The sequence below is a fragment of the Ptychodera flava genome, chromosome 2 (assembly GCF_041260155.1).
Source record: "Ptychodera flava strain L36383 chromosome 2, AS_Pfla_20210202, whole genome shotgun sequence".
Lineage (NCBI taxonomy): Eukaryota > Metazoa > Hemichordata > Enteropneusta > Ptychoderidae > Ptychodera > Ptychodera flava.
This window is the reverse complement of record NC_091929.1, coordinates 7,514,997-7,537,716: the sequence shown is the minus strand read 5'-3', so window position 1 is coordinate 7,537,716 and position 22,720 is coordinate 7,514,997. Positions and strand designations below refer to the sequence as shown.

Sequence of the window (22,720 nt, the reverse complement as noted above, 5' to 3'; positions counted from 1 at the left end):
ATGGCATTATGGAGGTAGTAGTTCCGGATTTTGAACATGTACAGGCAGTGGGTTCTGGTGTACGACTAGGTGTGTAAGACAAACAGAATAATGAGAAAATGTTTTTCTCTCTTCTCTCTCTCTCTCTCTCTCTCTCTCTCCTCTCTCTCTCTCTCTCTCTCTCTCTCTCTCTCTCTCTCTCTCTCTCTCAGAGAAAGATGCCTACCTGCCAGCAACCTAATACCCCCAGACACACACGAACACACACACACACACACACAAACATATATATATATATATATATATATATATATATATATATATATATATATATACATATATATTGCATTTCGACTTACATCAGTAATAAATTTGCAGTCCTTTAATGTACGAAAGAATATTTAAAATAATAGAATTAATATTTAAAAAATACAATAATGCTCTTTACTTTCGCTATATTCGTTGTCCGCAAGAAACATGTTTTGAATGTGCTCAGATCAAGATAATAGTTTTTTTTTGAATTCGAAGTAAAAGTGTGAAGATGAAAGGAAATGAGTTGTCAGGCGTATCAAACTTACTCACCGGGTGACATAGTGACTTGGTAACCATACCATGGAACCATAGAAACCGATCTGTCCGTTGCTTGCGCTGTAGGAAGATGTTGTCCCATTTCTCTTGTTTCGTATGCCAAGTACGCCTATGAAAATAACACATAACGGTTTTTAAGTATTCTTTACGTCACGGTGTTTTCTCTAATATTTCGGTTACATCAACAATGACGCAATTTATTAAATACAAGTTTAAGAATGATCTGGTATCTACAACTATATGTCAAAGTATACATATGTCCTCGTAGGAAATTACGGTGCTCGATGCTAAAAGCACAGCCATATAGAAAATAATACAAAATTACTTCAAGTGCAAAGTAATGAGACAGTTATATATATAATATATATATAATATATATATATATATATATATATATATATATATATATATATATATATTTTTAATTCATCTAACCACTCCGTCAAAAATATGAAAGTTGTAATTCTTGAAAAGGTACACAAAGATGACAAATTCTCCAGAGATTTCACAGAGTCCAAGTGGATATTTCAACTTAACACAAAGTATCCCCAGGGTTTGAACAGAGAGACACCACAAAAATTCTAGATGTGTAAGCAGATTTTAGAGCTCTTTCTTCATTTCATTTTGACGATTTTAGTAGGCATCACTCTTTCAGCAGTATTCCTTTTTAGTTTTCTTTGTAACTGTTCTAGTTTGATGTATTGTAGAATTTCAGTTGTTACATAAGTGTCCTTGGATGTACGCTATTGTCCACGGTTCATAATTTCACCTGTTTGAGCTGTATTTTTAGAGTCGTATATTTTTAGTACGTCATTTCTGTGTGGTTTTGCACTGCCACTTTTCCTACACTTTAATATGCAAATGTCTTTCAAGTATAAATAAGCCTTGACGTTGTTTTGAAACAATACCCACACTTTGACCATTCGACTTCTGGGTTCGAAGGAAAGCGGAGCAGTTTTCTGCTCGGCTTTTTTGTAAGTTGGCGCCAATTTTTATTTTTAACTTTTACACGTTTTCCAGTCTCTGTATGATTCAATCTTTTTTAGCATGTGTATTTTACTTTAAGTTTGTCGTTGTTATTTTATTTCAGATTGTTTTAACCTTGATAAAGTGGGATTACTCCCACGAAACGTCGGTGTAATAAATTTTATAAATGAAGAGCTTGGTGTCCTGAGTTGGTGCGTCTTGACCTGCTTTATTCTATATATATATATATATATATATATATATATATATATATATATATATATATATATATATATATATATATATATATATATATATATATATATATAATATATATATCTTTTGCTGTCAGATATCTCAGCAACGTACCACTCGTGTGTTCGGTTTTTGTCGATAACAACAACAACAACACCGTTTAATGCAAGATCCGCATGTAAGGATAGTTATCACGAAGTATACAACAGCCAATACTAGGACCAGTGAGTTTAGAACGAAGTCGGTTATTGCCTGGAAGAGAAAATCTTTATCAAGCTCGAGTTGAAATGAAAACATCACACGCAGTGTGCAATCACATCCGTCAGAGCAATCAATTTCTCCAACGTACTTTTAGCAACAATAGTTTTGATTGTGTACAGGGTCTTTTTAGCACATCGCGAGTAACTTTCAAGCAAAGTAAATATAATATTTCAATCTCTGTATATTAGCAGTGCTGTTTGCGTTAGAAAAAAATAAAATCCGTAAAATAAAACTATGAAATATACAATGAACAAAATAGGCAAAGCCTTTGTTGCTTCTGCAGCACACTCTTTCAATAAATCTGTCCTCAAACATTATTTGTTTTTTAATAAATCGAATTATCGCCAACTTATGACGTCAGACGCGTAAGCATCGGTAGTTTTGACCCATGAATTAAACGCCCCAATGTTTCTGAATTGTTTGCAAATGCTCCCATTTCTTTATCGATTAAAGTGATCCATATGATAATCATAAAAGTGTCAAAATCTACCAACGTAACATGCAAAACAAATGTCCAATGATGGTGTTGTCATGACTCACAGAATCGGAAGTTACATCATCGCATCCATCACTAACACACAGATAGAACAGAGCAACGGCAACACAGGCTATTAAAATTGGTGATAAAATGGTAATAGACAGCATGCGAAGAATATTTGCGACCCCCATCTGCAGGAAAATCGAAAGTAAAACAGTGACAAAATTAGTCATCAAATAATATTCGCAACTAAAATCTTTTAAAATTATCAAATACTCATGAAAACTTGACAATATCTTTTATTTGACATATTTTGTATTTGACAAGGTGTGAGTCAGGAAACCTAACAAAATGACACTGATATGGGAATGTAACCAGTAAGTACGCCTTGCTACTTCACGTTTTTCCTCTTGCTTGTATATTCTTTCCTTTCACTGTAATTATTTAATATCTTCATATTTACGATTGTGAATGGTTTTATTTATCCGTAATTGAAACGTAGCAAAGTTGAACGCCGAACATATTTCCAAATATAATAATATAACTATAACTTACATAGCAGCTTTTACTTCCTCTTTCAGCTAACAAGGAAACCGAACCAGTAATTGTGAACTGAAACAAAAGTTTAGAGCGATTAAGGACGACCACTCGTAATAAGCCACAAAGACCTATAATGTTATTTATGAGTGAAATTTCACAACCATGAATAATCGTTTCCTCACATGCACAGGCGTGGAACAACATTATCTATTGCTTTGGCTTTACTTTCTTTTTCATCTGTGTTTCTTCAAAGATTTGATCAAGTAATTATGAATAAATGATATGAACACAATTCGACAAATAAATATGAATTCTAAGTTGAGGTACCGCTCGAAATCAAACTGTATTAATTATCCAGAGTGACTTTACAATTTGATATCGTCATATTGTATAGTATTTCAGAGTCAGTATTATATCTGAACGGAAAATACAGATTTGTTGCTTTAAAAGATGTTTTAGTGGAGATTTGTTGCATACCCGTTGAATAAGCCCCTTTCCAAAGCGTTTACTCAGACCGGTTGATTCTATAATAGTTTAAAATATTAGGTTTATAGCATTTAGCTTTACATAAATTGCAAAGTTGAAGTCAGTGTGATGTTATAGCTGACATTGAACTCACGTTTCGCACGAACGAAAGTCAAGTGCCAGTCTTGAGAAAATAACACATCACTCACCAACAAGCCGTTCCAAATCGGTGCACACACAAATGCCATTGGTCCATCATAGATCTTCAGCATCGTTCCTATCACGGCCACGGTTATTCCTATGACTATCTGCGTAATGCTGAGTGCAACGACAGCTTTCCTAGGACGATTATTATCATTGTTGTTGACCGACTGTTTCTCCATTATGTGTGGTTCAAACAGGTCTTGAAAAAAAATAAAAGGTGGCTTTATGCAGAACACACTAATGTGTCCACATGTAGAAATACCACAAGGCAAATACAGAAAATATCCACTCTTCTTACAGCTTGCCCCTTCATTGAATATATTATTTCTTGCATTTCTAATTAAATATAAGATGTCGGAACTGCGCCTGTGCGATTTTCTTCTTTACAAACAATACATTTCATGCACAATATCTATATCTAGCTGCAACATTTAATCTGTATGATGAACATTATAACAATCGCCAACGACACTTAGATTCAGTGTTTACGATTGATTGTTCGTATATGTCCCATGCGACCCTTGAGAAAAGCTTAAACGATCCGTCAAAATATAAAATATAGTTTTCAGTTTTCGATAATTCTAAGCCAGGCACACCAAGTCAGCAGCTCAACAGGAAGGTTGCAAACAGATCGAAAGGTTCAAGTAACAATTTATAAAATTAGATCAAAAATCAAATTTCTGAGAGCACTAATAACTTAATAAGGTAGGTTCTTGGATAATATTAACACCTACAGATATAAATAGCGAGTGACTCTCATGTATTATGCTTAAGTGAAACCGAACCAAAGAAGTATTTATACAACATGATGTGTGGCTCTATAGTTTTGAAAGCATTGGAATGTATTGTTGACAATGTGAGGTGTAAACCATACTTACGTGTTTTGTTGGCTGCCGAAATTTTAACTTTAGTAAACCTGTGTGGATGTGGATGTGTGCTATCTATCGATTTCTGGGTAAGTCTGGGACAGCAAATAGGCCAAAATCGGAACATGTACAGTAAGCATCAATCTTTTGGCTTGATACCAAAATAATACTTACAGTTCTGCTTGTGCAACTAAACCTTTCTCCGAGAGATTTACTACGTAGTACATTAGAGCATTCGCAGCGACAATGAAATTAAATCTACATTGAAAGTATGCTTACCAAAATGGCAACTTTGCAGGGTCACAACACCTTTGCAGTCCTAAAATAGATCCGTGTATTGAAAAGGAAGATTTTTCCATGCAAAATCAGAGCTCAACGGACGATAACTGTCTTCAGAATAACTCTAAGTAAGAAAACGGACTACTAATCAATATACCAATTGGCTTATAGCTGGATTTTGTTGAGCAGCATTAGAAAATTACCCAACAATAATCCCTGATGCAAAGAGTACAATAAACAAACCCTCATGGATTCAGCATACCTAATTTGCATGCATAATCAGCAAATCCTTTCAAATGAACAGCGCCCTCATCTATACACTCACGACCGTTACAGATTTTTTCCTCTCCGTAAAATCGGCAGATTTTGGTCATTTCTGTGACTATTCGAAGAATCTGAAATACTACAAGTTTGTAAAATAGCGGTAAGTGCGATGTTCTAACCTTTTATTTTCATTTACGAACTTTTCACCAGAGATTACCTGTATACTATCCAGCCGGCGTGTGTCATTGTATGGATTTTCTCCGTTTTACAACACTGCCCCGCGCGTTTGTGCAGCCCAATTTTACAACGCACTTTGTCCAAAATGTAAGTTCAGTTATCCGTTTGTGGAATTTCGGCAGTATTTTGGTAGTTCATGGCCGATAATACAGTGAATATTGACATTTTCCGAGTGTACCACACAAGGGGTTTTCACAGCATGCATATGGTGCCCGCGTAACCCGGAAGTGCTGCTTTTTTCTGCACTGAGTACATGTACGTACGTGTCAGTTTGTGGCCGTTACCACTGCCAGTTTTTGCGTAGGGTTTTGAAATAAACGTGATATATATTTACACAATCAGTAGGATTATTTGCACAGGGCCTTGAAATAAGCGTTATATACGGGTATATTAAATTAATCTATGAAAGAAACCATCAATTTTGAAAAATAAAAGCATGTTAACCAAGCACTGTGTGAGATTTTTACATTTATTTTCTCGTTTTTCTTCCAGAAGATGCTGTGTTGCCAATATTTGAGAGACTTTGGCATTCATCTACGTACTGTGCTCGTCTGAGTGTTGCATTGTTATTGGTTTGTGGAGAACACCCTGCCTGTGTTTTTACACTTGTTTGGTCATTTTTCACTTTGCATAGGTCTGCAGAAACTGTGTCTGTTGACTTTTTTGTTGTGGCATTTCACAGTCTGGTGTTGTCATTAAAAAAGTAAAATTTACTTGGTTGTAGTCTGATTCATTCTCATTCTCTCTTTAAACTTTGAGGAATTTCATTGTACTTGGTAATTCAGTGATACACAGTAAATATTTCAGATTAAGGATCACTATTCCTCCTGTCTTTCCTACACATTAACTTTGGAGAAATGGTCAGGTCTCTTTCTAAAGTTGCACATCCTTCCAAGGATGTTTGTGGACCATGTGCTAAGTGCAAGGTAGATAAATTCAATATAGATGGTATCACAATATAAATAGGGACAGCAACTTTAAAGTTTGGATTGAGACACAATCCCGTATCTTTGATCTTCTTGCAATCTTTGAAAATTAATAGAATGAAACAGAAAAGAAAATCTTCATTGATAAATGTCCGTACCATTACACAGTTTCTATTTGCATTTACCTGAGTCAATAGTCATTGAAACACGGGTATATACATACATAGATACATACATAGATACCAGAGATACACAGAGATACATACATAGATACACACAGATACAAGTAGATAGATATATAGATAGATAGATAGATAGATAGATAGATAGATAGATAGATAGATAGATAGATAGATAGATAGCTAGATAGATAGATAGATAGATAGATAGATAGATAGATAGATAGATAGATAGATAGATAGATAGATACATACATAGATACATACATACATACATACATACATACAAACATACATACATACATACATACATACATACATACATACATACATACATACATACATACATACATACATACATACATACATACATACATACATACATACATACATACACACATACACACACACACACACACACACACACACACACACACACATACACACACACATACATACATACATACATACATACATACATACATACATACATACATACATACATACATACATACATACATACATACATACATACATACATACATACATACATACATACATACATACATACATACATACATACATACATACATACATACACGCTGCATTGATACACACTCAGATGTACATACATGTATGCACACATATATACGTAGTACGTACATTCGCTTTTTGTCACACGTTACATGCGTACGTTTTACTTTAGTTTTCAGATTGACTCAAATAACTGTCAATATGTTTTCTCGATAAAGACGTCGATGCTGCTATTATTCTTTCATTCTGTTATCAACAATGTTTTATTAGGACAACGTTTAATTGCCTTAAATATACGACATATATTTAAATACCATACTTAAACGACACACTTTTCTTTCCAATTTATTTCTTTATTAAAAAAAGAGTCAGGATGATTCATCTATAAATATTAGGAAAAGCAAATACATTACACCCAATAACAAAATATATATTCCACCTATTCTACCCTGTTTTGTTTGATAGTAATAAAGTGTAGCATTCTATACAACTGATGGAAATAGACACGTTTTTAACATTATGATCGCTCAAACCTGCACCGATTAACACATATAATTGCTTTTAATAGATACAGTCACATCTTATTCCAGTGATTTGTAAGTTTTCGTAGAAACATTATATAAAAACTTTACAACTCTCAGGTAAATTGAAAAATATGAGTACTCGACCAACGTCCGGCATATTTAAAACAAGTTTCCCATTTTCCATTCATTACACCGACATTTAAAATTGTTGACAAAGGTGAAGATTCTTGGTCTTTTTGCCACAGATCCACATATCTCTTTTTCATGGATTTGACTTTGTTGTGTGTACCGTTACTTTGCTGTCTGTTCTGTGCTGTTTTCTGTCTGTCCTTATAACAGTTTATAATGTATTAACGAATTTTGACCAATTATTGTTGGAATTTGGATGAATTTGGTTGTGATTATTGCAGTATCTTCTCACAAGGTATACCGTTATTGTAAGATACTAAAAAGGGAGACCTTTGTAGAATTGTCATTAGTACGGATTTATATTGTATTTTGTGGTCCGATGCTATCAAAGTGCAAATATGACTTGAACATTCCGAGAAAACATCAATGATGAGTTAAGAACAATTGCATGATTGACATTATGACCCACTGATCTAACAGAGTATCCATTAAAGCGCTGAGAATGAAAGAGTTATTCCGGCCATAGCGTCAGGAAATCCATAAAAGTATTGTATTGAGCATTTCAATCGGTTTTTTTTTTTTTCATTTGCCTCAACACAAATTATTGATAACATTGAGTTAAAATCAACATAAACTATAGGTAAGCTTTCACATAAATTTGCTGGGTTCAATTTTGTTCATGAATAAATGTTCATATGATAAATATTACAAAGACTGGTGCATAAAAACTCTCTAATTGCTTTGATAAAATTATCAATGAATACCGTACCCTGCATATAATATTCAAAACTTTTCTCATGTTTTGTAAATTATTTTGCAGAGTAATCTTTGCACACTCTTATTTTGCCCACTTTGTCGCGTTTTTAGGTCAAGTTGTCATTGATTTGATTTTAACCCTAATTTACCTTTATTAATCGAATTGCGTTTTATAACTGGTAGTCGTGAACATGCTATCTATACAGCGGAGTTTGACTGTCTGTGTATATCGTCATTTTACGTCTCAATGTAACGGATGTTTGGTGTTGATAACAACGCACCATGCCATTCACTTGCGTTTTTCTTGAATGCTGACAGCCCGTGGGTCAACGGAATAGTTTTGCTGTTGATTGGCACCTGTGCGAAAAGTGAAAAATCCCAAACTTTTTAACATATTTTCACCAAATACAAAATTAATATAAACTGCCCTCGACGAAAGAGTGCGAGTGACGCAACGAATGTGTGAGTTTAAATTATTGTAATACGTCAATTGATCAATAGAAAGGACAGGATTTCATTGACTCAAGTAAAAATGACCTGATACATATTTGTGAGAAGGATACGTAAAACAGACAAATCAGTGCACAGATGCACTGATGCACAAGATACAATACGTGGCCTCGCTCTCATTAGTGTCTGATACAAATCGCTGTAAACATGCATACGAAAAAATCTGAAATTCGGTACTTGCGTGTATGTGTAACTAATTGGCCATTAACGTGTCATATCATAATATGAAAAAAAGCTGACATGGTATGATGTTTTTCCCCTGGAATAAACCTTTGACTGTTCAGGTGCTCTCAGTTTGGCGACAGGGTCTGGAAATTTGTCCCCCCTTTTCACGGCACCTGATCCAGTTTGCCAGTACATGTTCGTATGCAGTCATGAACAATTTATTTACTCTATGTATTGCAGTGGCAACAATCTGATCAGAAATTATGAATTAAAAAAACAGATGTTCCAAGTGTTTTACTCATGGCGAAAATTCACAAGATTTCAGATGTGTTTCATGATAAGAAAATACATGTCCTTAGTAGAGTGTCATCTGCAGCAAAATGGGAACTTTCAGACCCTGACACACGCCCGTGTGCACCGAACCTTATATCCAGTCAATATGCAGTCACATGTGTGTACACAGTACTATACAGGTCGACAAGATGTCCTTACAGCAGTCTGTATTTACTGGATTCACAGTATTGCTACAGTCCTAGGCGGATTTTGCTAACAATTACAGCCTGAGTATGCGTACTGGGTGGTGCTTGCAGTAATATATTGACAGTTTTCTAGCACGAGTTCCGAGTAGCAAATATGGTACTTCAAAATCGACAGTGCAATAGACCCTACGCTGTTCTTAGAAAATCTCACAAATCAACAGGCTTGGCTCTAAATTTCTGCAGTTATCAGATATATCGGCCTCTCCCTAGGCTTTTGATCTGCTTTTCTAAAAATTATCACTTTACTTATTATTATCAATTTGATGCATACGATAAAAGAGAGTGACATGAGCAAGAAAAACGTAATTTATAAATGGAAATTGCTAAATGAAGACAATACCATATAACGAGGTCATCTTTGATACTAAATCCCATGTCATAAACATACAGTTGACGTAAAGAGGGGATTGTGTTTTTGAACTCACTCACCGGGCATATTGCTGCTTGATGTAATAAATATTACTTGCTGGCCATCTTGTGTCATTGCTGTCGACTTGTATTGTCGTGTTCCTCCAGCTTGATCCTAAAATACATACAAACAAACAAACACATAGACACAGACAAAGACGTAGTGTTTAGAAAATCAGAACCAGGTACGTCATGATTTTTGGCATACATGAAATTCTAACGGTCTTTTAATGCAAAAAACTCCCTTTTGCTTGTTTAACACACTGTACATACCCATATTCAACGACCGATTACGGCTTTTCAACATGTGGGACAGCGTTTGACCTCATGACTTATAATAGCTCGTCACGTGCACATTATGTGGAGGTCACAAGGAACAACCTCTGGAAATGAGTCCACTGGCTTTTCTCTGTCATTCAACGTACAGAATATTTACAGAACCAATCAAGAATATCAAAGAGCAAACTTACTTCAAAGTCTGGGTCGCCCGATTTACAACAGACGGCACCACAGCAAAAGGCAGAAGTTATGATGACGAGAATAAAGTTTGTCACAGCCAGCAGAACAATGGCACTCTCTATCGTCATACGAGCCATCTAAAATGAAATATTGGTGGAAGATATACATAAGGATGTTCTGCAAAACGAGTTCTTGAAATGTTAGTAAAGATAATTATAACCCAGTGCAGTTACGAATTTATTCTTTTATCCTCTGCCATAGGTAATGATCATAGTCATAGCTGCAACTGTTGTGCCATCTTACATGACGTCTTTGTGCAGACGTGACTCACCTGGCCTTCAGCGCTTTCTCCTTGGCAACCGTACTCCCAGTCACCGCAGAAGGTTTCCAGAAATACCACCGTGCACAGTAACACGATCAAGGCTGGTGTAAATAATGAGGCAGAAACAATGCACATAACCATTGTTGTCACAATCTGCAGAAATATGAATATTGAGAAGAGTGTATTACAATCAAACATGAAAGAAGTTTTGCTTGACTACATAATAAGCCAGCCAAAGTCATTCCAGAGAGAAAGTAGGTAAGAATGGTGCAAGGACGGGGCTCCTTTACTTAAAACATTGATGTCCTTGGGTACTAGTTTACTAAACTAGTGCTCTGAGTATCTACATGTTGAATTCGTGCAGGTTAAATGACCCCAGAGGTTGGTGTCCTCGTTCTGCGGCTTTGAAACGAGGGACTAGCCTCTGACATAGACAGTGGGATTGTTTCATTTGAAGTAACATCAAATAAGAAGCTGTTTCCAAGGCAGAAGAACGAAAGAAATGTGTTTACATAGTAGCACTTGGCCATGAGGTAATATAAGAAGTCTGTAGTCCGCAAAACTGGGAAATGTGTGTTTCATAACACTCTACATGATTATACTGTTCCATGTATTGTTTCGATGTTCTTTAGCGTATGCACTGACATTATGAGAAGTGTACTGGGCGAGTTCTTTAGGGCTATCTTGATGGTGGTAGTTTCACAAAGAAGACAAATAATAATGGCAAACATATAACGAATGTCATCCATGATTGCACTCGGATCTTTGCTGTCAGTGAACTTTCCGAATTCTTGTACTGTTGGAAGACAGAATATCTCCCTTTTGCAACAGGCGTTAATTGTAATTCAAACTACAGTATTTGTTTCATAGCTGCAGGTGACACGTCGTGCCTGCGAACTTTTTACCCACGAACTCTTTCCCAAGCTTAATAACCTTTGAAAGGGTCAGTTTTTCTAGCTTGTGGCCACTATCTTTGTTCATCGTCTCGTCAGATGACTTCTTCTTGCGAATAAATATATGCCATTTAACATATATTAAAATACAAATTTATGCGATGACTGAGAGGCATTGGAAATTTGGCCAAGTATCTGTTCTACAATACCCCTTTCAAAATTGTAAATGCGTAATCTGAATCTTCTCAGATGATGATAATTTAAGACTGTCTCGACATTTCATATGGATCAACAGACTCTGCATTATTATTGCTACAGTACATGCAAAAAAAACCATTACGTTATAGGGCCCCTATCCGTTTCTGCTGCTAAAAATACGGTGATTTAAAGTCTCTGTAATACCTATTTTCTCTGTGGGCTGCGGACTGTTGTAACTTATGAAATAAATGATTAATTAATAGTTCGATTAAGATCTGATCTGATTAGACTTGATTTGATAACATTACATCGAATAGTATTATCTTCCATAGTGTAGCTTTGTAATCACATTACAAGAGGGAACTGATGAGAATAGGAGGCGTTAAAAGAGGACTCGAGATAAAAGATTAAACCGTTGATATTGCTTAGTCACATTTGGTGGCGAAAGATTAGACTTGATAGATTAATTAAAGAGAATTAGAAAGCACGAGATAATACTATTAGAGATTATGCTAGCTACGATATGCTGGATCTAATAGAGAAGAAAATGACGTACCCAGCAAGTTGTTCTCCATCTAGCAGCTAGAAAGCCAATCAGACCGGTGATCACGAACTGTATTTGTGGATAATAATTAATCAAACCATCATATCAGCAACATACATATGCATATCTTTTTAAATCGATGGATACAATTCATTATATGAACAAGGTCTTCACGAAAGAAACGGCTTACCCATACATTCCATATATATTTTCTTAAAGAATATGGAGAAGGTTTGGAACAAACTGAACCATTCGCATTAAATAATCCAATACATATATGATAACATAGACATCTTATATTAGTAAAATATAATCTCTTAATAATAACGGTTGTCTGCATAATATTTGGCTTTGATGAATAGTTGAGTTCACGATAACGTCTCGACACAACCAAAGACAACGAGTATTAAACATGAGCTACTCACAAACACTCCAATCCATACAGGTGTTGCAACAATTGCCAGAACACCGTCCAAGGCAATAATGACTGATCCTAATATAATCTCCAGACAGCCGATCACGATTTGAGAAATGCTGAGTCCGGTCACTGCACGATGGGATAAATTCCTCCTACCTCCATTGTCTGTCAGCGGCGCCATTTTACGGTCAGAGATCAAACTTGAGGTACAATAAAATGTTAAAGGATAATAGGTATATTAGATAACAAATGTTTGCACATATTTCCCATTTTTAAAAGAAAGTTACTATCGCTGTCCCGTCAATTCAATCTCCTCCGATGCACTTTAAGACCTGCTAAGTGGGCCGGTATAGTGACACACTGGTATTAATGATTTAGTAGCAAATGATTCTTTGCGCAGAACCAGGTCAACCTTGAAACCAATAATAGGTCAACCAAGCTAAATTCGTAGTCTTATTGTGATTACAATGTAAATTTAACTCGTTTGTATAGTGATAATATAACTAAATCAAAGCATAACTTCCACACATTTTATATATCGAACATAAATTGAGTAGATCTTGAGTGCAAACGGGATGCCAAACTGGCCAAACACCTCCTCGCATGCTAAACGACAACATATTGGTAAACTACTCACAAAATGGCGTCGTTTTTGTTTGATACACTCTATCTCCCGTCGTCAAGCGGCGAACATAACGTTGTCACGTCGGACGACGTTACGGTTCTGCTTTAATTCGAGGCAGTAACACAAACGCTTAGACTCACAGATTTCTAGTAATTCCAATGGTATAAGCTCCCCTGATCATTGAAAAAGGTTGTCTCCAACAACGCATTTATCATCACCGACAATACAAAGGTTGACCCTGTCGCTTAAGGTCAGATGTTCAGGGCCTTTCACTCAATATGCAAAACATGATGCATTGAGGAAAGAAATAACAGACAGATGTTGACCTTAATAGACAAACAACATATAGCCTCACTCTCTCCGTAAAAGAATGCTTCTTAAACGTATGACAAACAAGAGACCAGAGACAGCGAGCGGATTAGCTTGTTTATTCACCTGTGCCGCCGAGGTAAAATGTGCCACCATAACATCGCCAACAGGTTTAACTGTTATCAAGTCATATTAAACCATGAAATTATCAAAATTATGAGACTCGTTCTGCTTTCCAAATATATTTTCCAATAATTGATGTTCTTGTCAACGATTAAAAGAAATAAAACTTAAGGGTTCACGGTCAAACAAATAATTACAATATTCACAACCATGATAATGATAAAGATTTCTTGAACGGCATGATCAAAGATATATGCATACATACATACATACATACATACATACATACATACATACATACATACATACATACATACATACATACATACATACATACATACATACATACACACACACACACACACATACACACACACACATACATACATACATACATACATACATACATACATACATACATACATACATACATACATACATACATACATAACATACATACATACATACATACATACATACATACATACATACATACACAATACACATACACACACACACATACACACACACACATACATACACACATACATACATACATACATACATACATACATACATACATACATACATACATACATACATACATACATACATACATACATACATACATACATACATACATACATACATACATACACACACACACACACACACACACACACACACATACATACATACATACATACATACATACATACATACATACATACATACATACATACCCTACAGCCTATACGTATGCTCGACTCAAGAGTTCCGTCAATATCAAATAACTTGATATTGGACATTCCTGGAAAGAGACTTATGTGCTGCCTTTTTTCTCTCATTCATAAGAAACAAAGCTGAACGAAGACAATATTGAATTTCGTTACACATACAACACAGATGATGCCTTATATTTAAATGCACTAGAAAACTTGTCTTTCCCATTATTTCTTTATTTTAAAATAAAGTCAGGATACATTTTATGAAACGTCAGTAACAAAAACAACCAAACATTTATTGCACATTTTAGTATACTTTATTCGATGGTATTAAACTGTTGCATTCTGGAGAGTTGATGCAAATAAACGTTTGTTTTCGGAAATTATCGTCACTTAACCCTGAACCGGCTGACAAAATTAATTGCATTTGGACGATACAGTCAAATCTTATTCCAATGATCGTAACTTTTGGTAAAAGAGTCTACTAAATTGTTTTGAAATATACTGGAGATCTAGTGCAATCCAAAAATAGTACAAAAGAATGCAAGGCACAATAGATGTTACGATGGCACGATTTTATAATAAAATGTTGGTACAATTTGATATATCTATACCACGTAGATTGACTACCTTTACTAAATGGTTCTTTTTCAGTGTGTTCTAATAAAAAATATTGTATACTTGCCCTGATCAATCCTGACAAATGAATGTGCGAAGAAAGCAAAATCTAAAAAGTATACAAAACATTTGACTGCCTTGATTACAAACCCATCTTTCATTCCAAGAAAATAATTTGTCGTGGTTAAAAATACCAGAGCAAAGGAGTTTCTGATCGAATGTAAGTTTAATCTCCACATTAACTGTTTGTTTTCTCTTTCTTGGTTATTTTCTTTGTCCTTTTTAACACAAGTTTTTGGAACCTATTGATAAACACAATAAAGCCAAACTAAGCTTTAAACCCTATATCAATAAATGCACATATATGCATTGTATGCAGACAAGTGATGATCTGATACAGAATATTTCACTTTTATAAATGTTAAATATAATGCGGACATGGGGAAATGCTCTCAGCAGATAACATAATTAGTGCATAGGGTCGAGGAATAAACTAAACTGCTGTGAATTTATCCTGTATTATCACAGAAACGTATATTTTACTTGAGTCAAGTCGAATAACCAGTTTGACATTAACCATTAACTTATTAATACAAGCAATACAAGCAAGCAATACATTAACTTATTAATACAAGCTTTTCATTAGAAGTTGGCAGCCGGAGAAATTTGTCCGGTAATTTCTCCGGCCTGCTTTGTACACATGTGTGACTGGAGCTTTACTGTATGCATGTATTACAGTACCCTGTTTTTGCTGACTAGATATAAGATTATTTGCACACAGGCGTGCGACAGGGTCTGAACGTTCCCATTTTTATGTAGATGCCAATATACAAAGACATGTATCTCCCTTTTACGAAACAAATCTGAATAGCTTTGTCTGTTTAATACCGATTGTGGCCACTGCAATATGCAGAGTAAAAATTGTTATGACTGCATACGAACATGTACTGACAAACTTGATGCAGGTATTTGAATACAGCCCTGAAACATGGACAACATTACAGACCTTGTCAGTCCTGACGCAGAACTTAGAGTGCGTATATGAACAGCCTAGGTTTATCCTGTGTTAACTGTCAGGATATAATCATATGATTTAAGGTAGAACGCACCTCGGGGACAGACATTCAGACCCTCAAACTTTTACAGTTCTCTTCTGATATACCACATGTGGGGTTCATTTTAAAGCTCTTGGTGAAAGAAAACTTTTCACCCGCTTAGTTTTTTGAAATTCGAAAATTTTTATTTTTCGCCATAGAGTTAAAACAGGGATGGCGGCCATTTTGAATTTCTAATATCGGTAAATCTTGGGTTATTTGTTTCTCTAGTACCAAAATTTGCACGGTGACCCACTATTTTTATTCTTGATTTTGAAAGAGAATGACTGAAAGATTCCTTGAGGAAAGTTAGAGCAAAAGTTTAAGTCTTTCACTTTCGAGGTGCATATTACCTTAAGATCTGTTTTTTTTCTTATTATGAAATGAAACATTTAGGGCCCAGTGACACATACGTGGTAATGCCGAATTTCAGACTTTGCATAAATGTTTACAGCGATTCGTAGCGGGAACCGATGGAAAACAAGATGCACATATTGTATCTAGTAAATCTGCCGGCGGATTTTTTGCTGTGCGCTGATTTATCAGTGTCATTAAAGATTCAGTACCTCATATTCCACGACCTGATCTCCAGGACGACCAGATAGAGGTTCTATGGATGGAAGTCAATTACCCAAGAACAAAAGGTTTACTCATTGCAGTGGTGTATAGACCCCAATATCACAATTTAAATTGGTGGATGCCAATTTTTGAAAAGCAATTAGAAAAAGCTGATAGCGAAGCAAAAGAAATATATATTTTAGGGGATTTTAACATCGATTTAATGAATGGTATAGATAAACATCCGCAATGGGAGGATTTGATCATCTCTTTTCAATTAACTCAATTAATAACACAGCCAACAAGGGTTACGGAAACATCTAGAACATTACTTGATCACATATATGTTAATAATGTCAATAACGTACGGTGTGTAAATGTTAAACCCTATGGTCTTAGTGATCACTACCCGATTAGTATAGTTAGGAAACATAATTTTCATGTAAGGCTAATCCTCTTACCATTAAATATAGATGTTACAAGAATTTTGAGCTGGCAAATTTTCTTGTAGATTTAGAGGAAATACCGTGGTCTGTGTTGGATATTTATGATGACCCAAACGATAGTCTAGATGCTTGGTGTAAATTATACCAGGATGTTTTAGACAAGCACGCCCCTTGGAAAGAGAAAAGGGTTAAAAGGGCGGTGCAACCTGAATGGCTCACAGAGGATATTGTTCAGGCCATTCAACAGCGTGACAAGGTTAAGTCTCAAAGAAGTATGATGGGTATAAGATGTGGAGAAATAGGTGAATAAGCTTATTAAATCATCAAAGAAAGATTACTACAAAACACTTATAGAAGAAAACAAACACAACACCGATAAGCTTTGGAAGTATTTAAGAGAGTTAACAGGTGTAAAAAGTTCTTCGCAGTCAACTATATTAAAAGTAAACAACACAGAACTTACTGACCCTGAGGCCATTGCAAATGCATTTAATGACTTTTTTGTAAATGTTTCAAAGAATTATGTCTCTTCTGATAATATTAATAATCAAAGTATGGATGACAAACATATGAAGTTAAAACATCATGTAAATAAACACTTTCATCAAGTAAATAATTTTGAAATAACATATATGAAACCAGAATTCGTAACTAGGTGTTTGAAGGAATTGTGCAATAACAAGGCGACTGGATTAGATAATCTGAGTGCTAAGATGCTTAAATTATCTGCTACTATCATTGCCCCCTCACCATGCAAAATTTTCAATCTTAGTATAAAATCCGGTATATTTCCTGATCAATGGAAAGTAGCCCGAGTTGTTCCCTTGTTCAAGGCTGGTTCAAAACAAGACCTTTGTAACTACAGACCAGTTTCAATACTGCCAATTGTCTCCAAAATTATTGAAAAGCATGTGCACATTCAGTTGTACAAGCATATCAAGCCGCTATTGAACAATTCTCAATCAGGATTTAGAGAGCACCATTCGTGCGAAACAGCCTTGATTAAACTTAGCAACTTGTGGCTAAAAGCTATGGATAATGGAAATATTAATGGAGTAGTGTTTTTGGATCTTAAGAAAGCTTTTGATCTGGTTGATCATAGTGTATTGTTAGAAAAATTATCAATTTACAGGTGTGATGGTAAATCTCTTCGGTGGTTTAAATCTTACCTACAAAATCGCATGCAATTGGTTCAATTTAGAAATTTTGACTGGCGTTCCCCAGGAAGTATACTTGGGCCTTTATTTTTCATCATTTACATAAATGATTTGCCACTTTATATTGATAATAACATTGACATGTACGCAGATGATTCAACCATAACTACCAGTGCAAAATGTATTCAAGAAATTGAGACAACTTTGAACTCTGACTTAAATAATGTTCATAATTGGTGTAAGAATAATAGAATGGCCATTAATTGTGACAAGACAAAGACAATGATTGTAACAACGCAACAAAAACGTAGACATTTGAATAAACAAACTTTAGACTGTAATCTTGGTGAAACGGAATTGCAAGCAGTACACTGTGAAAAGATTCTTGGTACGCTTGTCGATGAAAATCTGTCATGGAAGCAGCACTGTGACAAGATTTAAAAAAAAGTAATAATATTACTTTGCTCAAGAGAATAAGACAGTTTTACCTATGAATATAAGAAAACTTTTTTATAATAGCTATATTTTACCACACTTGGATTACTGTTGTCATTTATGGGGAGCATCACCGTTTATGAAAAGGTTGCATAAGATTCCGAACGTGCTATCAGAGTGATGTGTGATGTAAGGTATAATGCTTCGACCGAGCATTTATTTAAAAAAATGCATATAATGCCATTACCAGATAGAATAGTTTATAAGAATGTTTGTATGGTTTTTAAATGTTTAAATAATCTTGCACCGCAATATATGACAAGTTTTTTTACCGAAATTGATCATAAAAGAGTTACAAGATCCAAGATGCAAAAATTGTTAGTGGTTCCTGCAACAAATAAGGATTTTTATCGAAAAGGCTTTACTGTAAATAGTGCCAATCAGTGGAATAATGTCGATTTAAATATAAGATCTAGTAACTCATTAAGCAGTTTTAAAACTGCCTACCTGAAAGCTTATTGGGTATAATTTTTTGTGTTTGTAAGTTTTAGTTTTCTTGTTAAATTTGTTTTTGTTATCTAGTGTGATTGTGCATTTTTTTCCTCCTGTGTGCAGGTGGTGACTCCTGGCCACTTTTTTCTGTGCATTGTATTGTTCTAGCTTTGTTTGTCATGTTTCATGTTGTTCTGCTTTGTATCAGTTTGTATGTTCATTTGAGGGCCCTGGGGAAGATAAGCATCTTTACTGAAGCTTACCAGGCTACCCTCGTTAAACAAGGTTTAATAAAATAAAATAAAATAAAATGTTGTATGTATCCCACGTACAAATATATATCGAGTCACTTAATACTTGAGTCAATGAAACCCTGGCCTATTGATCAACTGGCATGTTATCAGCGCGGACAACTTTACATTTTGTTTTGGCGAAAATACGCTGAGATCTTTTTTTCATTTTTCCCATAGGCGTCAATCAACAAGAAAACTATACTGCAGACCCACAGGCAGTCAGCATTCAAGAAAAGCCCAATTGAATGCAATCTACGATTTTCATCCGTTACAATTTCTCCGGCTTTAAAATCTCAAATGTGCAAAGAAACAATGAATGGATAAAGAAAATACTGACTCTGACTGTTGGTCAATTAACATCGTTTACAGAAATGTAAGATTTACAAATGACACAATAAAACCGCAGATTTGCCACTCCTGCATATTCTACAATCTCATTCATATTTTCCAATCTCTTGGAACCAGGGAACTGTTTTTACCTGGCACGCAATGTATTTTGATTTTTGATTATTGAATATTGTAACTCAAACACTGATTATGTAAAAAATATAAGAAATATATCAGTGTTCAATGTCATTTTTAAACATTTTACCTGGTGCAAGTAAATTGCAAAACATCTCAAATTGCACCATTGTAGACATCAATTTTTCTCAGTTTTTAATGTCAAAGGAGGGACGCCTTCTCTTGTGCTCTCCCCTTCGGGTGTCCTATGCCATTTGTACTTTGTAAGAAACGAATTGAAAACATCTCTCAGATTGAACAAGACCTCACCAGTGCAGACATTAATTTCTCAAAATATCCCTTGCCGGGGACACCCCTCTGGCACTTTGTCCGCCTGTACTTTCAAATTCTCCCCTGTCAGATATCCTATTGAAAACCCTGTCATGACACCCAGCCAAAATAACCAATGCTATATAGTTGGATAGTGATTATAGCGTGAGCGTTTTTGTCCATATTCTGTTGTGACTCTTTATTTCATTTTGTAGGTTTCCATTTTCAAACTGTCATAAATAACCGACGACAATCAAACAGGGTGAACAAGAATTTGAAAGCTCTTTACTATTTCTGTATTTGTATACATTTTACATATACATGTATTGTTTTTAATCTACGTGGGGGGGGGTCAGTCAAAATTAATGAGTTAGAGAGCGGTTAATCAAATTAATCATGGTTGGCAGGGGGGGTTACTCGAAATTTGGGGATTCGAATGAAATTCCTCCAACCCCTCCCCCCGGGCCATTAATTTTGACGGCTCCCTAAAGATTATGGTTATCGTCAGTAGTTCCACACACTGTATACAAAAAAGCAAGACCTTTTATAGAATTGTCACAAGTAGAAATTTATATATACCTATTTTGATGGTATCATAGTGCAAATATAAGTTGAACATTCCTCGAAAAGACATCGATAATGAGGTTAGAACAGCGGCATGATCGGCATTATGAACCACAGATCTGACAGAAAGTAACTAAATCACTTGGAATTAGAGAGTCATTCCAGCCACAGCGACAAGAAATCCATTAAAGTATTGTATTATATATTTAAATTGTTTTTCATGTGCAACAACAAAAATAATTCATAACTTTTCGCCCAGTTAAAGCGATGAAATTCGTTTCTTCGCTTCGATAAAGTGTGTATGTGCGATGTATGATAGTGAGCATGCGTGCGTGAGTGCTTCACGAACTCTACAACGTGTTGAAAGGTCTCAGTCAGAAAAATGTAACAACTTAGCCGGCTATTGAACCAACTCTTTTTTGGGAGTGGAGATTTAGCCGACTGGTTATGTCTCAGGCTAGACTCTCCACAGTCGCTGTGCCTCGTTTTGTGCGCGCCCACGATGGGCCTGCATTCGAAGGCTACGCTATGCAGCTGTGAGCACGCGCTGCCAGACACAGCGACTGTCGGTTCTTGCAAGGATATGAATATTCATAAGGGTAGTGACGTCAAAAGAAACACCTATCTAACTGAGCGAAGAGAATATATACAAGTAGTCGGTAGACCTATATACGTGGTATGTTTTTATTTTTCATTTTTCATTTTATTTGGCTATGCTACCTGTCATTTTTGTTTTGATTAACGGATGTGTGGAGTTCTATAAAGTACCCGGATCAGGCAGAAATCCGACCGGTCGCTTGCAAGAACGTCCAGACCCTGGGATTCGCGTCGCGTCTCTGAAGGGCGCGCGCGTGTTCCAACAGGGAAGAACGTGAATCGCAGGGTCTCTGCCAGACTAGTCTCAGGCCTCTCAGCTAGGCGACTGATGCCGTATGTTGTGGGTTCGAATCCGATTGAAAACTATCCGTATTTTCTATCCTGGGTCGGTAACACTGCTGGTGGACAGAATTGTCCCCGAGGTTATCGTTCGCCCAGTTAAAGCGATGAAATTCGTTTCTTCGCTTCGATAAAGTGTGTATGTGCGATGTATGATAGTGAGCATGCGTGCGTGAGTGCTTCACGAACTCTACAACGTGTTGAAAGTTCTCAGTCAGAAAAATGTAACAACTTAGCCGGCTATTGAACCACTCTTTTTTGGGAGTGGAGATTTAGCCGACTGGTTCTGTCTCAGGCCTCTCAGCTAGGCGACTGATGCCGTATGTTGTGGGTTCGAATCCGATTGAAAACTATCCGTATTTGAGTTAAAAATTATCATAAACTATAGAAAGCTTTAATTCATTTTGCTTCGCTCAATTTTGATCATGAATAAATGTTAATATGATAAATATTACCAAAGATTGGTGTATAAAAACGATTTTATTACAAATCCTTCGTTACTCATGTACAGTAAAATCTTTGCGAAACTTGAGATAATATATTTTAGTAAACGTCCTATATGGAGTAAAAATAATGTGGTTCAACTATCAAGCAATTTGTTCTATGAGTACTACACTAAGCCATGTCCCATTAGTAACGGTAAGCACTTCCGAATTTTTATCACACAGCTCTTAAATTGAAATTTCAA

The 22,720-nt window shown here is 35.5% G+C and overlaps 2 protein-coding genes across 4 annotated transcripts; both read right to left on the bottom strand.

Moving 5' to 3' along the window:
• Nucleotides 1–424: 424 nt before the first annotated feature.
• On the bottom strand, nt 425–5,122 carry LOC139147026 (uncharacterized). Of its 2 annotated transcripts, none has more exons than XM_070717886.1 (6): nt 4,882–5,122; nt 3,742–3,935; nt 3,083–3,139; nt 2,590–2,718; nt 1,903–2,040; nt 425–676 (listed from the first exon to the last, which is right to left on the bottom strand). In XM_070717886.1, the coding sequence occupies exons 2-6, from the start codon at nt 3,913–3,915 to the stop codon at nt 554–556; spliced, it is 621 nt and encodes a 206-aa protein (XP_070573987.1). In that variant the 5' UTR covers nt 3,916–3,935; nt 4,882–5,122; the 3' UTR covers nt 425–553. The 2 variants fall into 2 exon arrangements, with proteins under 2 accessions (XP_070573987.1, XP_070573981.1); XM_070717880.1 differs by lacking the exon at nt 4,882–5,122 and adding an exon at nt 4,615–4,803.
• Nucleotides 5,123–7,786: 2,664 nt separating this feature from the next.
• On the bottom strand, nt 7,787–13,766 carry LOC139152532 (uncharacterized). 2 transcript variants are annotated; one of them, XM_070725740.1, is made up of 7 exons: nt 13,524–13,766; nt 12,894–13,086; nt 12,481–12,537; nt 10,843–10,986; nt 10,523–10,648; nt 10,074–10,167; nt 7,787–8,787 (listed from the first exon to the last, which is right to left on the bottom strand). In XM_070725740.1, the coding sequence occupies exons 2-7, from the start codon at nt 13,065–13,067 to the stop codon at nt 8,720–8,722; spliced, it is 663 nt and encodes a 220-aa protein (XP_070581841.1). In that variant the 5' UTR covers nt 13,068–13,086; nt 13,524–13,766; the 3' UTR covers nt 7,787–8,719. The 2 variants fall into 2 exon arrangements, with proteins under 2 accessions (XP_070581841.1, XP_070581832.1); XM_070725731.1 differs by having other exon boundaries at nt 13,652–13,757.
• Between the last annotated feature and the right edge of the window lie 8,954 nt (nt 13,767–22,720).